Raw genomic sequence first — 21,588 nt, 5'->3', positions numbered from 1 at the left:
GTAACCATTTTTTATGATCACTGTAGAGTATGAAATCATACAACAAACAAGCCCATGCATCATAAAAAACGAGAGAGCCTCCGGTGCCAACAAAACTAAAACAAAATTTTATCATTTCCATATGAATGCATTACGCGCAACTTAACATTTTCAAGTGAACTCCGTTTCAGCTCATTCAGACATGCACTCAAGTGATCCTCCCTTTTGGAGTAACAACAACAGTGTAATACACTTGGTTTTAGCATCTTTCTTCTTTTCCATTTTCACTCGATATGGATAATCTTAAAGATTTCCACTGGAAGTTGGCTTGGCTTGAATGGCGAAGTCACCTCGAGGAAACGCAGTATGGAGCTTTTGTTCAGTTGGTTCTGGAAAACGAGGCAAGCTCAGGTAGCTCTATTGAGGCACTGATGGGAGTGAGGAAACCACTTTGATAGCAAGTAGTGTTTCATTTTAATGAAGAGAGCAAAGATGGCATAGCAAGGGATATGCAATAGAGCCACTGACAAGTACCTGCCAAATCCCAAAACAGTTTACAAGGGAAAAAGATTAGTAATAGAGAAGAGTGTACAAGATGCCGATTTGCTTTGTTTATATCTCTCATAATAGGAAGTGAATTTTGAACTGTAACTCTCCAAGGACCCAAACAAGATAACCCAGATTCTTGTAAAAAAAACCATGTTACTTTATCATATCTGAGGTAGATTATTTGAACTGGTTGGGATTAACTATGTTTAGTAAAAGATCTGTAGAGATGAGACCAAGAATCTGTCAGCTTACATACCAGACAGGAGCATGGAGAGATGCCAGATCGAGAAATGGGTACGACCACCTGTATGAGAAAGAAGTTAAATCTTCCAAACAGCAAGTGGATTGGTATCAAAAGAACAAACAAAATAAATACTTGAATATTACCAAAGTGAGACACAAGCATGGATGACCCATTGAAAAATGACATAGATTGCGGTCCATAATACGAAGTAGGAAAAGCGAAACCATGGGAATCTCTGTATCAAAAACACAATAAAGAATGATTCATCAAAGGAAAATAAGGATAGAAAGATGTTTCCCACTAACAAAAGGGTAACCATTTTTTGTTTTAAGTATAACAACAAAAGGGTAACTTACCAGGCAATTCAATGCAGCATCACCTAGGAGGAAGACTGCATTAACCGAATGCATGCCAACCAATAGCTGTCACAAAATCACTAACATCATTCAGTGAAACAGAGCCTTTCCTGGCTTTCTGTAGTCCTAATCTAAGTTAAAAACACTAATTTTTCTTACTAATATTCTTTTTAGATTACAGGCTCAGTTTCACCTTTCAGTAAAAGATACTTACTGCAGTCATATGTTGCCTCCATGAGATAAAAGCTCAAAACAATAAATAAACAGGAGAGAAGGTATAAACTTACAAAAGTTAGGTTGTGGGCCCTAGTAGTAAGAAATGGAAAGATGATGAGCCAAAATACAACATCTGTTAGCATCACAGCACCTGCAGATGTCTGCACAGATAACAATATATATCATAACCAAAAATTGGAAAGCTACAGCACTTAGTAACATCCTTTTCTTTTGTGTTTAGTACAACAGAAACCACTTTTAGAGTCTGTTGATTGATATAAAGCATATTAATGGAAACATGAGCTCAAGTGAAAGTTTGCTTCTTAGCAGAAATTCTAAAATGAAGCATATCAGCAGAAGTCTCTAGAGATGTCCTGGGAAAAGACACTCAAGGAATATGTATGCTGCAATGAGCATGGTTGAGGCTTTCTAAAAAACTTTGATCCTTGGAGAATTATACCCATCGAATCAATGATATGTAATGGACAAGGACAAATTTCTAGGATTTGGACTATGCATCTGGAACAGGCACATCATGAACAATGATCACTTTTAATTTCTTATTTGTCAACAAACATGTAGCAATGCCAAGCCATAGATTTCCCTTCGGCCAGATTACCGAGAGAAGTAGACCAATTTTAGGTTTCAAAACTTTTTCGCTGTAACATGTGCAAGTAAAAGTATCTAAGAAGAAGAGACTTGGGTTATTCCTCAATCCTGGACAGCACACAACAATATTTGTTAACAATTCTAAAGAAAACTACCTCACCTGATAAATTATTTGAAAGACATAACCCCAAATCCCAGCAGCATGACAGGAACTTTGTCTTTCCTGCTGCTGCAAGTCTTTTCTTGCATTGAGTGAGACAGCGTTTTCCCCATGTCTGGGGGCCACATAATAGCCTCTTTCTGCATCAAACCTCGTCTCTTCATCCCTTTCACCTCCAACCTTATTGAGAAACTGATAGCATCCATAGGTGGACAAACAGGAACCAAACTACAAATGAATGTAATAACTGTAAGCAGCTCATCTAAGTAAAAAAGAAGCCGTTTAACTTGAGAGCATTCCAGAGAAATATGCAAAAGAAAACAACAGAAGAAGCAACTTCAAAATCAAATGCATACCGCAAAATAAACAGTGACCAGTGTAAACGTCCACCTGCACAGAACCAGGCAGAAAGGAAATAAATCAAAAGAAAGCTCAAGTTTAACTTCAGCAGAACAGAATAAAAAGAAACCAGTGAAGACATCTTTCACATAAGCATTCTGAAGACTCCCCAACTGATGCAAATTATGAAAAATCGATGTTGAAATGAAAATTAAAAAAAGTTGAAAATTTAGAAACATCATCACCATTTTAAAAGTCATGATCACAAGAAAGAATACTCAACATTATCAAGAAATTAACATTACAGGAAGAACGGAACTTTAATTATTTCAATTTACAATATAAATTAAATTAATGAGTAGAGAGGAATTTGATGTCCATAATGTCTCCTGTTTTGTCTGATAGCTTAAAAACAGCTAGCAAAACAGATATGGGTAATTGGATACAAATGTAGGTTGCTAAAACAAAATTCCGACTGTTTGATTCCACAACCAGCAACTCTTTATTATCCCTCCCCTGCTCTAAACAAAATTCCTTAACTGTTTGGATAATAGAAACTTCTCTACATGCTCTGGACATGTAAAATACCCAAGATGGACAATTCTCACCAGTTGAAGGTCAGAAGAGGATTTACAAATGGGTATCCAAGGCTATAACAGTTTAAGAACAATTACCACCTGTTATATCATAACAAAATTGACAAGTTTTCGACTTTAAATTGCCACTCACTTTACAGTTTCACAAATCAGAACTCTTTGTGATTTCACAACATACATGTTTGAGAAGTTCATAAATAGCTGCATATGCAATTTTGAAGAAAAAACTACACCAAAAACATTTTATAATACATAAATCAAATTAGTTAAAGAAGAAGATGGCGAGATATGGAGACATCTTACTGAGTGTAATAGTAAAATATGCCCCCTCCTTCAACAATGACATTGACAATCAGCAACACCAACATCACGATAAATGCAAATACACGATAAGCCAGTAGCCAGGCAGGGTGTATGTCCTTAAGACAAGGCCTCCAAGATTCCTCTTCGTAAAGAGAGCAACTTGTCTCTCCTTGATCCTCTCCTCTTCTGTGCTTATTGCATCTGGGACCTTCATATTTCCAGATGAGGATTGACGCCGCAATCATTGATAGAATGACCCAAATCGAACAGAGCAACACTTTCCAGTTCAGCCAGTAACTGGAGGTAGTTGTATCCACAGTCATGACTGGCTCCCACGAATGCTGTGAAAGTCCTGCTACCCAATTCATGGAGAATTATTTCTTTGAAGCTAGACACTTGATTTAATTCAGAAATCACAATAAAAAAAAAAATGGGCGCTCGCATACGCAAACAAACGCAGAAATTTTGGAGACCCTCAAGATCAATGTGGTCAACACTGCTCTTTGTTAGGAAAATGTTTGCGGAAAAAACTTTGAAGAACTCTTTTGTAGCAGAAGAAGATTAGCAGACAAAGAAACAATGAAGAGAAGAATTCCCGAAGTGCTAATTCTTATATAATAATCAGCATCTCATATTCCCCAATTAAAAGAAGAAGACGGCAAATACAGAAACTGAAAAGATAAAATCAGATGAGACCCGAATGACCGAACCAACAAGCTGTCATTCAGTCGACAACCATCTGCAGATGAACAAGGAAGGCCAAATTCCAAAGAATTCAACATCACCATCAGGTGTAAAAGAAAAGAAAACACCGGGCCCATAACCAAAACTAGTTAAAAGCACAGCTCAACAACACAATCGTAATAAATTAGGCCTCCAGAACTTAGAACTGTCGGCCAGAAAGCCGAGAAACGGAAATCTAACAAATGATGAATTTCATTCCAGCAAAATCTCAACAAGCCCAACAGCAAAACTTTGTCTCATTTACGAACGAAATTAAATACAGAATCCGAACTTGGAACGGTTTTAATTTTCCTAAAAAGAATAGCATTAATGCAAGACTATATAACTACTGGATTGGAGAAGCGAAGGAGCATGCTTACTGGGAGGACAAAGATGTTTATTACTGGTTCACAGGAGATGCGTTGCTTCTTCCCTCTGAAGAATGAGTAAAGACTAAAAGAGAAGATTGAAAAAAAAAAAAAAAAGGCATGCTTGGGGAACAAGCAACTCTTTATTATTCCTCTCCTCCTCTAAAGATGCTGTGAATATGCATGGTTTCCCTGCTAGCTTTCCTCCTCCATTATAGAGATAAACACGGAAGAAAGAAAGAAAATTCGAGACGTTTTAGACACCTTTTTCTCTGACAGGAGTCTTTTATGGTCTCCTGTTCTCCTTCTTCCAGCCTTGAAGAGAGAGAGAAAGAAACAAAGATTTTCTGTTGGATTGTTGCAGAGGAGAGATGGACAAAGAGTGAAAGGAAGATCCTTGGGAATGAATTTTATATGAGAATGCTTGGAGATGCTGTCTCGACGTGACTTCTGGAGTCTCTTGGACGACCAGCCGAGCTTCCTGGCTTACGTTACGTGGAGTAAAAAATAAGTCTCTTTTTAGAAAAAAGGGTCTTTGGATTATAATATTTCAAAAACTGAGACAAACATTTGGGGTTTGAATTATAACATTAAAATCTATTTAATAAATAAAACAAAAATAAGATATGGCTTGATTTCCGAAGGTGATATTAAGACCAATATTTATCGTTAATATTTAAAATATTTTAATTAATAATTCGAACACAGGACGTGGTATACTCAACTCTGATACTATGATAGTGGTTAGTCAATACACCCCAATAGACCGATCTATTAGGTACAGAAAGCTACCGCTTACCAAAGTGGACGGAACGACTCTGATATTAATAAAGGTAAAAAAAATTATTTAATTTTTAAATAAAATCACATATTACTAGTACCATCGTGATAACTAAGATGAATAAAATTCATATTTAATTTTTAAATAAAATTAAAAATTATAAAAAAAGTACCATTGTGGGCCCACCAAGACCTTGATGTCTAATGTGCACGATCCTGTTGTTCAATCTAAATCATGAAAAAAAATTTAAAAAATATACTGTTAAAAAAAATACTTAATGGCATCGTTTTCAATACTTTTTTGTCCCTTTTAATCTAGTTAAGACAAGAAAAAGACAGGCGTGCCACGTAAGGCCGCCAGGCGTATTACTTCCAAGTGTTCTTGCGTAACTGTAAACTGTCGAAGGTTTTTGTGTTTCTCTCTTATTTTAATTATCAGTTTCTCGAGGAGGTGAATAAAAAAAAGTCCATAATGATGATATCAAATAATTACGACAATACCATGAAAGCGATAAAACAGAACCACAAATTCACGCCAAAACAAAAGCTAATGATTCCATTTTAAAAAAGAAAGAGGCCCCACATAACCGACCAATTAGAGAGAAGATTGCGGTAGAAGAAGGCAATCAAATTTAGTACCGGAAACATAGCGTGTCGGCGATAACCGACACATGATGATGAGAGGAATAAAACGATAATCATGACACGCTTGAAGAGTTAATTAATAAATAACTCCACAAATCTCGTAAAACGCGAGTGTAATATGTACATGGATTTGGGGAGGATTTTATAAAGTGACGTACACGAGTGATACACACACGCACCGCACGAGGTAGCAATAATGTAGTGTCATTTTACACATGGTTAGTATCATTTTAACACGATTTAGGGATTCTATGATTTTCAACTTTCGAGGGAGGGAATACGATTTGAATAATTTATTTATTTTTAAGCGGTGATAAATATATATTATTATTTTTTAATTAATTAAAAATTTAATATAAATATATATATGGTATAGGAAAAAGGGGAGAGAAATATATTTTATGTTGTTTGGCCGCAGAGAATCATTGAGAGAAAAGAAAATAAAAGTAATTTTTTTCTCACAAAATGAAGGAATTTGAGGAGAAAATAAAAAAATAAAACCTGAGAGAAAATTTTAATCATAAAAATTACTACTTTTTTGTTTTCCGCCTGTATCCAAACAAGAGAAACTCCATTTTTCTTCCCTTTTGGCACCCAAATAAGAGAAATAAGCGTCAGAGTTGGGTGGTTCCGTCCACCACTGATGGACGGTCTTTTGGGTTGTATTGGCTAGGTGTTTGACAATAAAAACCTTTTTTTTTTCTTTTATCTTGGTTCTCTTCTTTTTCTTTTCTTTTCTCTCCACTTTCTATGTTCCAAACACACCCTTAGTTGTGACTTCAATTAGATAATCAAATAGTACTACGATTGAAGAAAATAAGTCATTAAATAAAAAAATTATGCTTGTCAATTTGTCACAACTCACTTTTTCTTTCCATAGATTAAAGTTTAATTTTAAAATTATTTACATTTTTCAGATTTTTTTAAAAATTAACACTCAAGAAAACAATTTCTACTGTTAGCAGAAATCAAATTTCTTGTATTAAAGGGGGAAAAATATTTTATGATTAGTATTATTAAAGAACATGGATTTACAATCATTCATCAAAGGTAAAAATGAGCAAAAGTAAAGTCTCATTATTTATATTAGTAATCCTTGGAGAGAGAGAGAAAGAGAGATGTCTTATATACACTCAATTTTTTAAACTTTTAAGGATTCATGTCTTATATCATAATTATAATCTAGTAACATCATATACTCCACTTTATACAAGATAGTATAATCAACTACATATTATTCTGAAAACAAAATCAATAGTGAAAGCCATTTTCTTCATCATGTAATTTTAGGTGGGTGCATGTTCAATGGTTTCATTTTGCTTTATTAGTTTTATTATTTAAGAATAATATAGGGCATTAATGCATAGTTACATACCAATAAATCATAAAAGGGCCTTTTTTATGCTCAATGATGGAATATGATCACTAGTATTTGTCTATAAAGTTACGAATTAGCATTTTCAGAATTCTAATTATAGATGGTAATTGGTTGGTGTGACTTTGGCCGCCCAAGTATCCTGACTTCCCTCGACCTGGTGATGGGATTGGATTTTAAAACTTATACAATGTTTCGTAAACCCCCATTTATCTCAATATTGCACTTCCAAATTTTATTTTTTCCGAAAAAGATTTTTTTAAAATAAAAAATTAATGAAAATAAAGGGCATGTAAGTAATAATAAATTTCTAACTTATTTCTTTGTGACCACACTCACTTGTTTATAAAAAAAATAATTTTATTGTCTTTAACCTATGTCATTATACAAAAAAATGTTGTTACAAGAGGATTGTGATTGGGAAACCTAATTGTCTTAACACCATAACTCGAAACTCATTCCCCAAGACCGGGCAAGTGAGGTCGGGTCAAAACCAGTCGGTATTGAACCCGACCCATTTTAGCCGTTAATATTCAATTGTGGTCCATCTAGATTATTATTTTTCTCTCAATACAATTTCTAAAACATAAAAAAAAGTAAGAAAATGAACTTAATTCTTAAAAGACAGGCAAAAATTGACCCAAACCCTAAAATTTTATTGGTGATGATTCCCCCTTATGTAGGAATTATCATTTTGAAACATATAGCTCTACTTTATTCAAAAAACTAAAGCTATCTGCATATTATTCTCACATTTTAGCTATAAAGACACTACTAATGATAAACCTTCTAAGTCAACCTTCACAGTGAAAAGATAGAACTCAATAGTCATTTTGTGCTCAGTGGTAGAAGTAAAATCTAGTAGTTCATGTAGCCACTATCTTTTGTCCACAAGACATGCTGCCAAACATTTATTGCCCTTCCATGACAAGTATCTCTGCAAATCTATGACATTTAGATGTGCATTCATTTTCACTAGGGTTCAGTTCTTCAAAAGAAATAGGAACCTTCCATTTAACAAGATTTTATGCAGGGTTTCCCATACTGGTACCAGGTATTGTTTTGATAGAGTTTTCTATTTAATCTTCTCTGTTTTTGATTAAAATGTGTTTGGTTGTTGCAGGAAAGAAATGACAGGGATGGAAATGGGAAGTATGTGAGTGGCTTAGGTTTAGAACAGGTGGAGAGAGAAATTTGCATTAGTTTAACCTACGAAATCAATGCTGTTCTTAAATGATTCAACCTAATCTTCAAGATACCCAAATTTTATTTTCTCTAATGGCACACTTCATTATTGGAGAGCCAACTCTGTAGCAGATGAGGATTTCTGCAAGTTCATTTTCTGAGACTTGAGATATAAGAAACACCATGGTGATGATAGTTGAAATAGTGGAGGCCATTGCAGCAAAGACAAGGAGAATGGATGCCCACGTGTAGCCACAGTTGAATGTAATTACTGGGAGTAAAATTGCAGGCCCAAAACAGGTAAAAGAGTAGGTACAGACTATAACTGTGAACAAGTGGGAATGGCAGAGAAATTATCAGAAACTGGAGATTGTCAATGTAATTAAACCTCTGCAGGAAACTGGAGAATGGGATGCTCAAAGAAGACCCTTTTTTCTCTCCTGAGTGTGTCTTCTAGAACCCTCCACTCGTCTCACTTTTGGCAACTGGAATGCACCCTCACTCTCACACACTACCCAAAGCTTTTAACAGATGATGTTACACGAGGAGAACAGCTTACCCGGTCGCGGATCCTAGTTCAAAAACTAGGGTGGGAGAAGTGACCTCTACCTGTTTGAGAAATGGCCGAGAAGAAGGGAATCATAATCCGTTTCCTTGTTTGGGAGAATGGACAAGGAGAAAGAACCATGAGGGCCGAAGCTTGAGAGAAAGATGCGCCGTTCCCTTTGTTGATGACAGTCAGTTTCGGACACAGGCAGTTAATATGAGAAAACAACAGATGAAACTAGAAACAGATACTAGCATTTGTCCCTTTTCCATGAAAATCTAACTCTCACCTACTTCAGTGGGTCAGATTACAACAGCTTTTACTGTGTGGATGTCTGAAACTAGTTAAGGTTATCAGTTCATAGAGGAAACAGCTTAATTTGGTTCCACAAAATTTAAATTTCGTGTTGCCTACAGTATTTCACCAAAACATCCCTTGCTCCTGTAAACGAACAGTGCAGAAAATCCATCACTGCCAGGAACTGACCCTCATTCAGAGCATTGGGAAGCAGAACTGGTAATAATCACCCTAATAGAAGGATCTTTTGGTAATTAGATAAATGTTCTTTGGACATTCTCAGTGTTAGTTCCTTGAGTCTTTTCAATGGCCTTCATGTTTTTTTAACCAGAAGGAAATCATAAACAACCAGCTCTATCCTATAAATATCTCCCTGCTGATCAAACTATGGGTCTCTCTTCCCTTCAAAGCCATCTCTTCGTTTTAATTTCATACTCTTTCTTTTGAGAGATATGACCTCATGCATGGACTTGCTTGAAGCCTCAGAGCAGCTGTGTTATGTTCAGTGCAGCTTCTGTACAACCATTCTTCTGGTAAACGTTTCAGATTTTGAACAAATCTTCTGTTATCACCAGTTGAAATTTATACAATTACTTGGCTTCTGATACCTGAATTTTCACAAAAATGCAGGTTAGTGTCCCATGTACCAGTCTGTTAAAGATGGTTACTGTTAGATGTGGTCATTGCACCGGTCTTCTCTCTGTCAATATGATGAGAGCTTCGCTTGTTCCTTTTCACTTGCTTGCTCCCTTAAAAGATGATTCGGTAATATGGACTGCTTCTGTACTTCTTCTCCCTTTTTCTTGTAACCAGCAGCACTGAGTTTACTTACAGCTCTAAATTAAACTGCGTTTTCTGCAACTATTGCTGACTGCTACTACAACTTCATTATTCCCTCTTTTTCTTTCAGTAGGAACAAATTATCCTACTGATCAGATCCCTCATCCGACTACACCTAGGAAAGCTTCTTTTTCTTTTCCATTTGCAGGAGATGCAAGAACTATGTGGTGATGGATCTCCAAAAGCATGTGATGAGAACTACACTTCAGCAACTTGTTTCGAAGATAACGAAGATCAGACAGCTGCAGCTCCTACTGTCAATAAGCGTAAGTTCATCTACTGTTGAACGTGAAAATATATATTTTCTGTTATCAATATTATCTTAACTGGACGTTCATTAACTTTGAGAAATATTCTTCTACAGCACCAGAGAAGCGGCAAAGAGCTCCTTCAGCGTATAATCGCTTCATGAAGTAACCTTACCATTGAATTAATTAACCAAACACCACCATTGGAGACTATACTCATTTCATATAACCACTAAAATCTCATTTCCATGCAACTTAAAAGTATTATATTTGCAAAACTATGACTGAAATTTCTTTGTCTGAACTCTGCGAATTCGACCTTGTTGATTGAGAGCAGTAGTTTCTTCTTGCAGAGAAGAGATCCAAAGACTCAAAACAATACAACCTGGAATGACCCACAAGGAAGCCTTCACTACAGCAGCTAAAAACGTGAGTTTTCTCTTATCCGTTGCTGGTATGAGATGCGGTGTTCACTATAAAAGAAATCGAGAGAAAAAGGAAGTGGTTGATTCAAGTGGAATATAGAAAGACTGCTCCTTTTTAAGTCTGACTCATCGGTTTCTGTTTCTAGTGGGCTCATTTCCCTCGAATTCAGTATAAAGGAGGAGAAAGCTGCAGCCAGAGAGGGGGAAAGTTGGCAAAAAGTGCAGACGCTGATGAGGTAAAGGAATAGAAAGAATCTACATTTCATAGTTGGCTGGGATAGCATATTACTTCATAAAATCATTTTCATTTAAAGATACGAGCCTTATGAAAAATCTTCCCAAGCCTACTGCATACAAATATATTTGCCGAAAATCAACCTATTTTACGAGTTATCATCTTTGTCTCAGCCACTAGATTCTGCAAAAAGTACTCATCTTCTGCTATTGTCCTTACTGTTAGAGATTCTTCTATTTCGCTTACTTTCGTTGCTTGTTTAACTGCTGTCATTAAAATGGTAACTCGTAAAATTCAGGTTGATGTACAGAGCAAAAGCTTTTATGAAAAGAAGACTTGAAGACACTCGAGATGGACAACGACATCCATCAAATCATCCTGAGCATGCAGTCTCCAATTGAGGAAACTTGGGTTTCTGTTTTAGGGTTAGGATTTAATATTTTCACTGCAAGGCCTCGAGAATCCAAGGGTGTCAGGTCTGAGGAAGCGTCGTCTTGTCTCTTTGGCTATTTTACGATGTAGAAACTCAGCTCTAGGTTTGCGTTTTTTGCCGAACATGATCTGATACATGTAACATGAGTTTTAGTTCGACACTTAGTTCTCTGAGCATCAACTTGTTCAATGTTCATGGCCGCATTTTATGTTCGTCTTATTGCAGTTGAGCTTTTTTGCCTTGTTCACTCCATTCATCTCGAAGAGTGAATTTGCTATGATGCAAAGACAGTGTATCTCTGAAACCCAACAATGTCAATTGTCCAGTGAACACGATGGATTCAACTTGTACACAAGAAGGACAGGGTGAAGAGAGAGAGAGAGAAAGGGAGGAGGGTGATTAGTTACATTACTACTCCGAGGTCTGAATTCAGTAAAACTCACTCATCCCACTGTGGAGGGAGCATGAAGTAGGGTAATCTTTCTCGTCAACCAGTTTCACAGAGTAAACCGAGTACTGTGTCCGTCCTGTGCTCACAGTGCAAAATAAATTATCTGACGGCTTGGCAGAACTGGTAAACTACAAAATTGATTCATCTTGGATTATAGCTGAATCATTGAAGTGCTGACGTTATGCGAACGCCATGGACGTGGAATTGATCGTTGATCCTCTCAGAGGAGAGCGAAGAATAAATAATAGAAAACATATGGTCGTTGCTTAAAGGAAATTGACGATGGAAGAAAATGGGTAATTTATCTTGAGACAGAACTCACAAGAGAACCCAGCCAAAAAGAGATTAGTTTCTCGTTCCCAGGATTGGCCTCTTGAAACACCAGAAATAGCATTCAAGCTATTGAAAGGAAAGAAAAGTGGTACGAAATGAGAAAAAACTAACAGGGGAAAGGTCTCGGGGAGAGCGCTTTGAAGTAAAGCTTTAAAGAAGCTCCTATTTTCTCTCAGCAGCTCCCTCCAAACTGCAGCAGCCGCACCCGTCTTCATTAAACCCTTTTTCGCCACCTGCTAGTTCCTAACGAAACCGGAGAGGAGACAGAAACAGAGACATGCAAGGAAGCACTGCAGATAATATATACAATGGAGGCCCATCGGATGACTCGATGAAGCCCATAATAGCCTGACCCGTCCGACTGAAATTAATCGGACGGATGACATTAAAGTCCGCAACCACTCTTGTGTACATTTCATCTGTACCCTTCGTGCACAACTTGGACGGAATCAATGGATAAGAGAAAATATCTTTTATTATAATCGAAAGGATAAATATCGGCCGTCCGATGCGTCTAATGCAGCAGAGCAGTTATTTCAGTCCCGTCATTCCAGGGATGGTCTTCGTCGGCACGTCCTTTCTCTAGGTTTCTTTTTCTGTCTTTACCCGCCAAAACTTCCCGCCAGCACGACCATAGTGGGTGGGACCACTGACAATTCTTCAACGGGCCGGCCCGGCCCATTCTGCAATCGAGTCTTCCCGCTGTTTTTCTTTTTCTTTTTATTTCTTTAGATTGGTCTCCGCCCGAGCTTCAGTAACTTCGAATTAAACGCGGACGGTTAAGGAAAATGGTGATATTTGAATTACTATGGTACCCTTTCACTGAAAGTGACAACCAAAGAGTTCGCCCTGTCATCTCAAGGCTAGTAATGTCTTTTACTCCACTATTAAAATTATCAAATAGAAAACCCAGTTGCAGGTTTTTGGAAAGGCAAAGCATAGACGCTGCCTGCTCCGATTTTCCCACTAATTGGATTGAAATTCTATTGCTTTCAGAGAATCCGTCAAATCTTTGTGGGCGCGGAGGTTTTGATCGGGTTTTCAGTGGAAGCATAAGAGGGAAGAAACCGCTTTTTTTCTGTTTTTGGGAGGGGGGAGGGGGGAATTTACTGGGATTCTTTCCGTCCCATCTGATCGGCTGCTGGAGACCTGGTGCGGTGGTTTCGTTGATTATGTGGCTAAACCATTTTGAGGTATATTTCGCACTGTTTCTCTGGCGGTCTCGGTTTAGTGAATTTGATAATTTTAGTTGTTTTAGGGGGTTGGTGGGATATGAACAGGTAGGATCTTCTGTTTGGATTTCTTGCCGACTTTTTTTTTTTTTTTTCATGTTTAATTGCATTGAGACTCCTGCATTTTCAGCCATCGATCTGATAATTTTTTTAGTTTACTTGTTTACTTTTATTCGGTTATGGATCATCCTTAGTTTTATCGTCGGTGGCGTGATAAATATTGTTGATTATTCATTATATAAAAAAAAGTAGACAAAATCAACATCATAAGGTGATCATGTGTGGAATTCTTCGTTTTTGTTTATTTTTTACATGGCAATGGCTGAGCGTTTTTTGCGATTCTTCATTTTGTTCATTCTTTTAATTTCATTTTGTGGTGATAATGGTTTTCTTTGGTTGGTTGAACAAACTGTATTTTAGATTTTAACTGAACCTTGTCATCTCTTTCTTGGGTATGTGTTCTTTTTTTTTGGAGGAAAATAGATAATAGTTATAAAGAGCGTTTTTCCTATAAAATTAAGTTAAAATTTCGTTCCCCTTTTTCTTCCTTATTGATCAGTAAGTATTTAAAGTTTCGCCATGCTTGTCATGTTCCAATTTATCTTTTCTGGAAGGTGATGCTGGTTCTGGAAAGTCGACATGTTTTTGTAACTTCATTCACAGTTCGCATATGTAGTTTATGTTCCAGGAGTTTGACTGAATATATGTCCTATTTTTTCCCTTTATGTTCTGTTCCAGGAATTTATTAATTTAACCTGCTTCAAACATAGAATATTCGATTTTTTTCATGGGCCCTATATCTCAATGAGAAAAAAATAATATGTATATCATGCTTTGTGGTTTGGACATATGCATATAGGTCATACCATTAATTAAGCATGAAAAAGAATGGACTACTTCAAGTTAGGCTAATTTAAACCATTTATTAAAGAGGTAAAATTTTGAAGTTTGCATGTTCAGGGTCTTCCTTCTACGAATACGTCATCTGGTAAGAGCTGCATATTAATGAATCAACCAGATCAAGCTAACATGCTTCCTCTCACTTCCCCCCTCAAATGTCTATATTTCACCTGCAAAAAGTTCCACCTCCATTTCTTATTTCTTATCTCGATATTCATTGTTTGACAGGTTCTTTTTGGTTGACATTCATTCGGGGAATTCAGATATCATTCTTTAGATGCAAAGTTAAGGTATAAAGCCTGGTTCTCATTTAAAATAGTAGTAGTAGCAGCAGCAGCAGTAGTAGCAGTAATAATAATAGTAATAATAATAATAATAATAATAATTGTAATAAAAGCCAGGTTCTCCATATGGCCTCTCATTGACATAGAGTTAATGGACTTCAAGTTTGGCATACATAAGTTACTTGGCCTGTTGCCAGTTAGATTGAATTTTTGCTGGGCTTTAATTGTTTTATCTTTTTTTCTTTCTGGAATTAATTTTGAGCTTATCAGCTTCTTCTTATTAGTGTGATGTTTCTTTTGTGTCTTCTAATGATTCTTTAAGTTTAACTTGTTTTGTATGTTTAGGAAGATGTTTGGAGGCGATAATAATAATACTGTCTTTCCCATTTTCCTGGAGGGAAATCAGTTTCAATATGATTCAACCGGTTCAACACAGCTGCAGTTATTTGGAAACTGTGAGACTTCTTCAAGATCCTAACTCTTGTTTCCTTAATTATTTTTCTACCCTTCAGAATTTATTATATTATTCTATTATTTTTCTGCTCTTGGTACTGGATTTGCTAGTTGTGTTCCTCTATTTAGATTTTAATTTCAAGAAATCTGTTAGTCTCTTGACTGGAATGCATGGTTTTAAGTTTTGCTGCTTTTCCTTTTCATTTTTAAGAGAACTAGTGTTGAGGTGACACCTGAAGACCAGATTCTATTACACAAAGAATCGTGGTAAATGTCATTTTTTACGCAAATGGAATTGATGCCTGATTTATGTTTATATTATTGTTTATTAGTTGACTTTTTTAACATGCATAAAATTGTATTGTGGAAAAGGGTACTTATTGTCTACTATGTGAAGTAGTTTGAAAGGCAGTTTTGTTTATGTTTACATACCTTTAGTGCGCTCCTGTTTGGAATTTGCATTTGTGGCAATACATTTAGTAGAATTGCTTCATTTTGTTTTCCTTTCAAGTGTCACAGGTATTAACCTAAAATTATTTGTTGTGTTTGATGCAGTCACAGCAGGTTGCAATGTTGACCGGATGAACTTTAATAATAACGATCATGTCTCTGCAACAAGTGGACCAAACAATGGCAGAGAAGCTGAAGGAAATTCCAGAAATCAAAAGCTTCAGATTTCCTTGCATAATTTTTGTCAAGATGAAGCTGACCAGTCAGCTGGTATTCCCCCAACTGCTGTGTCAACCGGTCTGCGGCTATCTTATGATGATGATGAACGGAACTCTTCAGTTACATCCGCAAGTGACAGTATGAATACTCTTCCTGTCATTCTATCCCTTGGTGACAATTTAAGGACTGAGATTGATCGCCATAAGGAAGAATTTGATCATTATTTAAGGGTTCAGGTATTAAACAACTTTTACTCGAATGTGCTTGTTCCTGATCATCAATGAATTGTTCACTGATTGTTTTGGGCTTCTTCCTGGTAGTTTAATGGGGGATAGTTCCTATTCCAACTCTTGAGCTTGTGGGTGTACAAAGTAGGTTATTGACTGATTAATTTAATATTAAGAAATAACTACCAGATTAACTAGGAAACAGAAATAACAAGACACCAATTTTAACGTGGTTTACCCAAATCTGGCTACGTTCACAGTTTGCTACAGATATTTTATTATATGGAGAAACAATTATAGAGGGTGTTTACAACACTCTCAAACCACAATCCATAACTCAATCGAATAACAGAGATGGCCAAAGAACAACTTCACCTTACTGTTGCAGTACTGTCATTGCTGCTGCCGGCGATAGTACTGAGCCCTGTGAACTGTTATTCTTCCTCTTCTGTCTCCACTTGCTGTCCCAGTGGCTACTTGAAAGGCAAGACTCAGAAGTGAATTGTAAATCTCTGCCTCCTTTTGGCACTTTCTTCTGTTGCTGTCCAAATCTGATCCCTACCTCCTTCTGGCGTTTTCTTCTGCTGTTGTCCGAATCTGATTCGGATAGCTCGAGCGGATGCGGACAGCCGAAGAGGCAGTAGATCCGGTAGGTCTTCTGTTGCTTTGTTCTCCCTCTTCCAGACTTCTCTTCAGAGAGCTCGAGCGAACACGGACAGCCGAAGAAGCAAGAAAATATTTCAGTCTCTCTGTTACGGTGTCGCTACTGCTTTACACTCCCTCTACGCTGAGGTTGAAGACGACACACACAAAACCAGAAACGGTAGCGTCGAAGCAACTTCACGCTATGGTTAGGAGAAAGGTTTTATTTTTCTCCTTCATTGTTACAACAGTAGCATCGAGTCCTGAGAGAGAAAAAATGAAATCGAGAGAAACACTTAATTTCTGCTTGAGAGCAACACACGCCAAAGAAAGAAATGTCCTCCATGTCCTGTCCGCCATGCCTCTCCGACATGACCCATTATTTTCTGACAATATCCCACTTGAAGACTGATATCAATTTGTCTTCACACATATCAATGCAGCAGCTCTTTCTTGTTCTCGTCATTCTTGCAAGCCAATTGAAGCTGATCATAGCTTCAGTTTATCAATAATCATCGTTTTTGTTAGCATATCCGCATGATTCCTGTTACTTTGGATCTTCTGTATCTGTAACATCCAACTAATAACACTTGTGCCCACGGTAAACACATAACCAGTGGTGCTTCTCCGGAGACTAACTTCTCGTGCAAAATCTGCATCTATGTGCCTTTGTACTTTCAATTCACCTTTACCAAAGTACAAACACTTATCTGTGGTGCCTCGTAGATATCTCAAGATCCACTTTACTGCTTTCCAGTGGGTCTCTCCTGGGTTTGACATAAACCTGCTAACAACTCCCACTGCATAGCCAATATCTGGTCTCGTACAGACCATTGCATACATAGCAAGCTCCTACTTGCTAGCATCTTCATTGTGACATGCCTCTTCATAGCATTCAGGTTTTCCTCCATCCGTCAACAATAGATAATTCATGTATCTCTTGTTAGGCACATGAGGTTGAAAAGATCTTCTCGATATAGACACTGTGATGTGTCGGATTGTTGTGCATTATTCTGTTCAACAGATTCCTCTGGTTGAGGGCTTGCTACAGAATCATTTGGGACCTCATCCACATCTGCATATACTGGATCACTCTCTACTGAGTTACTGGCGTCTGCAGTATTTTTGTCCTTGTACATTACTCTTTCATTGAAAATCACATCTCTGCTGCGGATCACCCTTTTGTTTTCATCATCCCATATGCGGTATCCAAACTCATCTTTGCCATAACCGAGGAGGGTACATTTCTTGGATTTGGGATCAAACTTATTCCTGCCTTGATCACTGATATGCACATACGCCATACAATCGAAAACTTTAAGATGTGATAGTTTTACTTCCTTTCTGCTCCATACTTCTTCTGGTATTCTGTACTCCAGTGGAACTGATAGACCTCAGTTGATCAAATAAGTTGCTGTGTTGACTGCTTCTGCCCAGAATTGCTTTGGTACGCCTGACTACATTCGCATACTTTTGGCTCTCTCAGTCAAAGTTTTGTTCATACGCTTAGCTACACCATTGTGTTGAGGCGTACCTGGCGCGGTTCTCTCCATTCGGATCCCATGATCATAACAAAACTTCTTGAATCTGGTGTCTTCATATTCACCACCATTATCAGTCCTAAGTTTTTTTATCTTAAGACCTGTCTCATTTTCAGCCATGGCATTCCATCTTTTGAAAGTATCAAACACTTCAGATTTGTGACTTAGAAAGTAAACCCATGCCTTCTTAGAGTGATCATCGATGAATGTCACAAAGTAGTGTTTTCTACCAATGAATGAAACAGTTGTTGGCCCCCAAACATCAGAATGAATGAGCTCCAGCCTTTCCTTCTTCAGAGTTCTACCATGTGTCTGAAAGCCAACTCTCTTCTGCTTTCCAAGTATGCAATCCTCGCATACGTCAATTTCTACTGAATGTAAACCTGATAGTTTTCCCATGGAATGCATAATCTTCATTCCTTTCTCACTCATGTGGCCAAGTCTTTGGTGCCATAGGTTGGAACTTTGGTTGCTTGCTGCAACTGCAATTGTACAACATGCTTTTGTTGTCATGTAAAGAGTACCACTGTTCTTTCCTCGTGCAACCACCAATGCACCTTCCGAAATCTTCCAATCATCACCATGAGAGAGCTAGAAGTATGCGTATTCAGTCAGGCCTACCAAAGCAATCTTGGGTAGAAGCAGTCAACACAACAACTTATTTGATCAACCAAGGTCCGTCAGTTCCACTGGAGTACAGAATACCAGAAGAGGTATGGAGCAGAAAGGAAGTAAAACTATCACACCTTAAAGTTTTCGGTTGTATGGCGTATGTGCATATCAGTGATCAAGGCAGGAATAAGCTTGCCCCAAATCCAAGAAATGTACCCTCGGTTATGGCGAGGATGAGTTTGGATATCGCACATGGGATGATGAAAACAAAAGGGTGATCTGCAGCAGAGATGTGATTTTCAATGAAAGGGTGATGTACAAGGACATACATACTGTAGACGCCAGTAACTCAGTAGAGAGTGAACCAGTATATGCAAATGTGGATGAGGTCCCAGATGATTCTGTAGCAAGCCCTCAGCCAGAGGAATCTGTTGAACAGAATAGTGCACAGTAGTCCGACATATCACAGTCTCCTGCTCCAGCTCCTATATTGAGAAGATCTTCTCGACCTCGTGTGCCTAACAGGAGATACATGAATTATTTACTATTTATTTACTGATGGAGAAGAACCTAAATGCTATGAAGAGGCATGTCAGGCGGAAGATGCTAGCAAGTGGGAGCTTGCTATGTATGCAATGGTCTGTACGGGACCAGAATTGGCTATGCAGTGGGAGTTGTTAGCAGGTTTATGTCAAACCCAGGAGAGACCCACTGGAAAGCAGTAAAGTGGATCTTGAGATATCTACGAGGCACCATAGATAAGTGTTTGCACTTTTGTAAAGGTGAATTGAAAGTACAGAGGCACGTAGATGCAGATTTGGCAGGAGAAGTTGGTCACCGGAGAAGCACCACTGGTTATGTGTTTACCGTGGGCACAAGAGTTGGATGTTGCAAATACAGAAGATCCAAGGTAACAGGAATCCTACGGATATGGTAACAAAAACGGTGACTATTGCTATGTTCAAATTCAGTTGGCCTGCAAGAATGACGAGACCAAGAAAGAGTTGTTGCATTGATATGTGTGAAGACAGATTGATATCAGTCTTCAAGTGGGAGATTGTCAAAAGTAATGGGTTGTGTCAAACAGGTGGTTGACGGAACATGGAGGACATTTCTTTCTTTGGCGTGTGTTGCACTCAAGCAGAAATTAAGTGTCTCTCTCGATTTCATTTTTTCTCTCTCGGGACTCGACGTTGTTGTTGTTGTAACTGTAAAGGAGAAATAAAACCTTTCTCTTGACCGCAGCATGAAGTTGCTTCGACGCTACCGTTTTTGTTTATGTGTGTGTCGTCTTCAACCTCAGTGTAGAGGGAGTGTGAAGCAGCAACAACGTTGTAACAGAGAGACTGAAATATTTTCTTGCTTCTTCGGCTGTCCATGTTCGCTCGAGCTCTTTGAAGAGAAGTCTAGAAGAGGGAGAGCATAGCAGCAGAAGACCTACCGGATCTGCTGCATCTTCGGCTGTCCGCGTCCACTCGAGTTATCTGAATCAGATTCGGACAACAGCAGAAGAAAGCGCCAGAAGTAGGGATCAGATTCTGACAGCAACAGAAGAAAGTGCCAAAAGGAGGTAGGGATCTACAGTTCACTTCCGAGTCTTGCCTTTCAAGTAGCCATTGGGACGGCTAGTGGAAACAGAAGAGGAAGAATAACAGTTCACAGGGCTCAGTATTGTTGCCGGTAGCAGCGGTGACAATACTTTAGCAGTAAGGTGAAGTTGTTCTTTGGCCATCTCTGTTATTCGATTGAGTTATGGGTTGTGATTTAAGAGTGTTGTAAACACCCTTTGTAATTGTTTTTTCACATAATAAAATATCTGCTGCAGACTGTAAATGTAGCCAAATTTGGGTGAACCAGGTTAAAATTGGTGTCTTGTTATTTTTGTTTCCTAGTTAATCTGGTAGTTATTTCTTAACATTTAAAACGTTAAAGGGATTAGAATACATGCAGATTTCATTGATGAGCTTCAAGGGGCTTAAAAGTTTACTAAAATGACAGATAGGGGGGACTTCCACGGGTAAATGCTAAGCTATCTCCCTAGTGGAAAATCTAGCCTGCAGTCAAAGTAACATCTCTCTATTGCCTTTTTTATTTAAATTGCCGGAAGAGATTTAAGGTCAGCTAGTTTGCTTATTAATCCATTATTTTTTCTTTGTGCCAAAACCAGGAAGAACACATAATGAAGGGCGTTAGAGAGATGAGACAGAGGCACATGGCTACTTTCTTAAGTGCCATTGAGAAGGGAGTGGGAAGAAAAGTGCAGAAGAAGGAACTCGAAATAGAGAACATGAACAGAAAGAACCGCGAGCTCATCGAGAAGATAAAGCAAGTGGCAGCAGAAGCCCAGTCTTGGCATTACAGAGCGAGATACAACGAATCGGTGGTCAATGTCCTCAAGAACAATCTGAAGCAGGCCATTGCTCAGGGTGCCGATCAAGGCAGAGAGGGATGTGGGGACAGTGAAGTCGATGATGCAGCATCAGCCTATGATTACAAGGTTGCACCGGGAGATGTCAGCGCCCGTCGTAGTACAGGGGCTCTGAGAGAGCAAATGACGTGCAGGGCTTGCAAGAGTAAAGAGGTCTGCGTCCTGTTGTTGCCTTGTAGGCATCTCTGCTTATGTAAAGATTGTGAGGGGTTTATAGAAGTCTGCCCCATATGTGAATGTATGAAAACTGCAAGTGTGCAGGTTTACATGTGTTAGTAGAACTTTGAGAGGACCAAATGCCTCCTACAGACTGCATGGAATAAGGGTATTTCGTACATTATTTTGATTCAATTTTGTCCACTAT

General features: G+C 38.0%; 3 protein-coding genes across 6 annotated transcripts; 2 read left to right on the top strand and 1 right to left on the bottom strand.

The window, feature by feature from the left end:
- Positions 1–93: 93 nt before the first annotated feature.
- Positions 94–4,829, bottom strand: LOC137937029 (uncharacterized). Of its 4 annotated transcripts, none has more exons than XM_068782051.1 (9): positions 4,455–4,829; positions 3,352–3,706; positions 2,470–2,503; positions 2,114–2,341; positions 1,416–1,505; positions 1,129–1,194; positions 916–1,007; positions 785–832; positions 94–513 (listed from the first exon to the last, which is right to left on the bottom strand). In XM_068782051.1, the coding sequence occupies exons 2-9, from the start codon at positions 3,672–3,674 to the stop codon at positions 387–389; spliced, it is 1,008 nt and encodes a 335-aa protein (XP_068638152.1). In that variant the 5' UTR covers positions 3,675–3,706; positions 4,455–4,829; the 3' UTR covers positions 94–386. The 4 variants fall into 4 exon arrangements, with proteins under 4 accessions (XP_068638152.1, XP_068638150.1, XP_068638151.1 ...); XM_068782049.1 differs by having other exon boundaries at positions 3,352–3,703; XM_068782050.1 differs by having other exon boundaries at positions 3,352–3,703; positions 4,707–4,829.
- A 4,894-nt stretch (positions 4,830–9,723) lies between these two features.
- On the top strand, positions 9,724–11,588 carry LOC137937393 (protein YABBY 7-like). The gene is made up of 7 exons (XM_068782456.1): positions 9,724–9,804; positions 9,902–10,036; positions 10,185–10,377; positions 10,476–10,524; positions 10,713–10,788; positions 10,931–11,020; positions 11,318–11,588. Exons 1-7 carry the CDS (start codon positions 9,724–9,726, stop codon positions 11,357–11,359), a joined length of 666 nt encoding a protein of 221 aa, XP_068638557.1. The 3' UTR covers positions 11,360–11,588.
- Positions 11,589–13,167: 1,579 nt separating this feature from the next.
- LOC137936678 (probable BOI-related E3 ubiquitin-protein ligase 2) lies at positions 13,168–21,584 on the top strand. The gene is made up of 5 exons (XM_068781498.1): positions 13,168–13,429; positions 14,597–14,658; positions 14,998–15,107; positions 15,661–16,010; positions 20,964–21,584. The coding sequence occupies exons 3-5, from the start codon at positions 15,002–15,004 to the stop codon at positions 21,498–21,500; spliced, it is 993 nt and encodes a 330-aa protein (XP_068637599.1). The 5' UTR covers positions 13,168–13,429; positions 14,597–14,658; positions 14,998–15,001; the 3' UTR covers positions 21,501–21,584.
- The last annotated feature ends 4 nt before the right edge of the window (positions 21,585–21,588 follow it).

This window comes from Aristolochia californica, unplaced genomic scaffold (genome assembly GCF_029961685.1).
Source record: "Aristolochia californica isolate CCGP_79_NKW_82.1479 unplaced genomic scaffold, dmAriCali1.0.hap1 SCAF_7, whole genome shotgun sequence".
In the NCBI taxonomy this organism is placed as follows: domain Eukaryota; kingdom Viridiplantae; phylum Streptophyta; class Magnoliopsida; order Piperales; family Aristolochiaceae; genus Aristolochia; species Aristolochia californica.
This window is presented reverse-complemented; position numbering and strand designations above follow the sequence as displayed.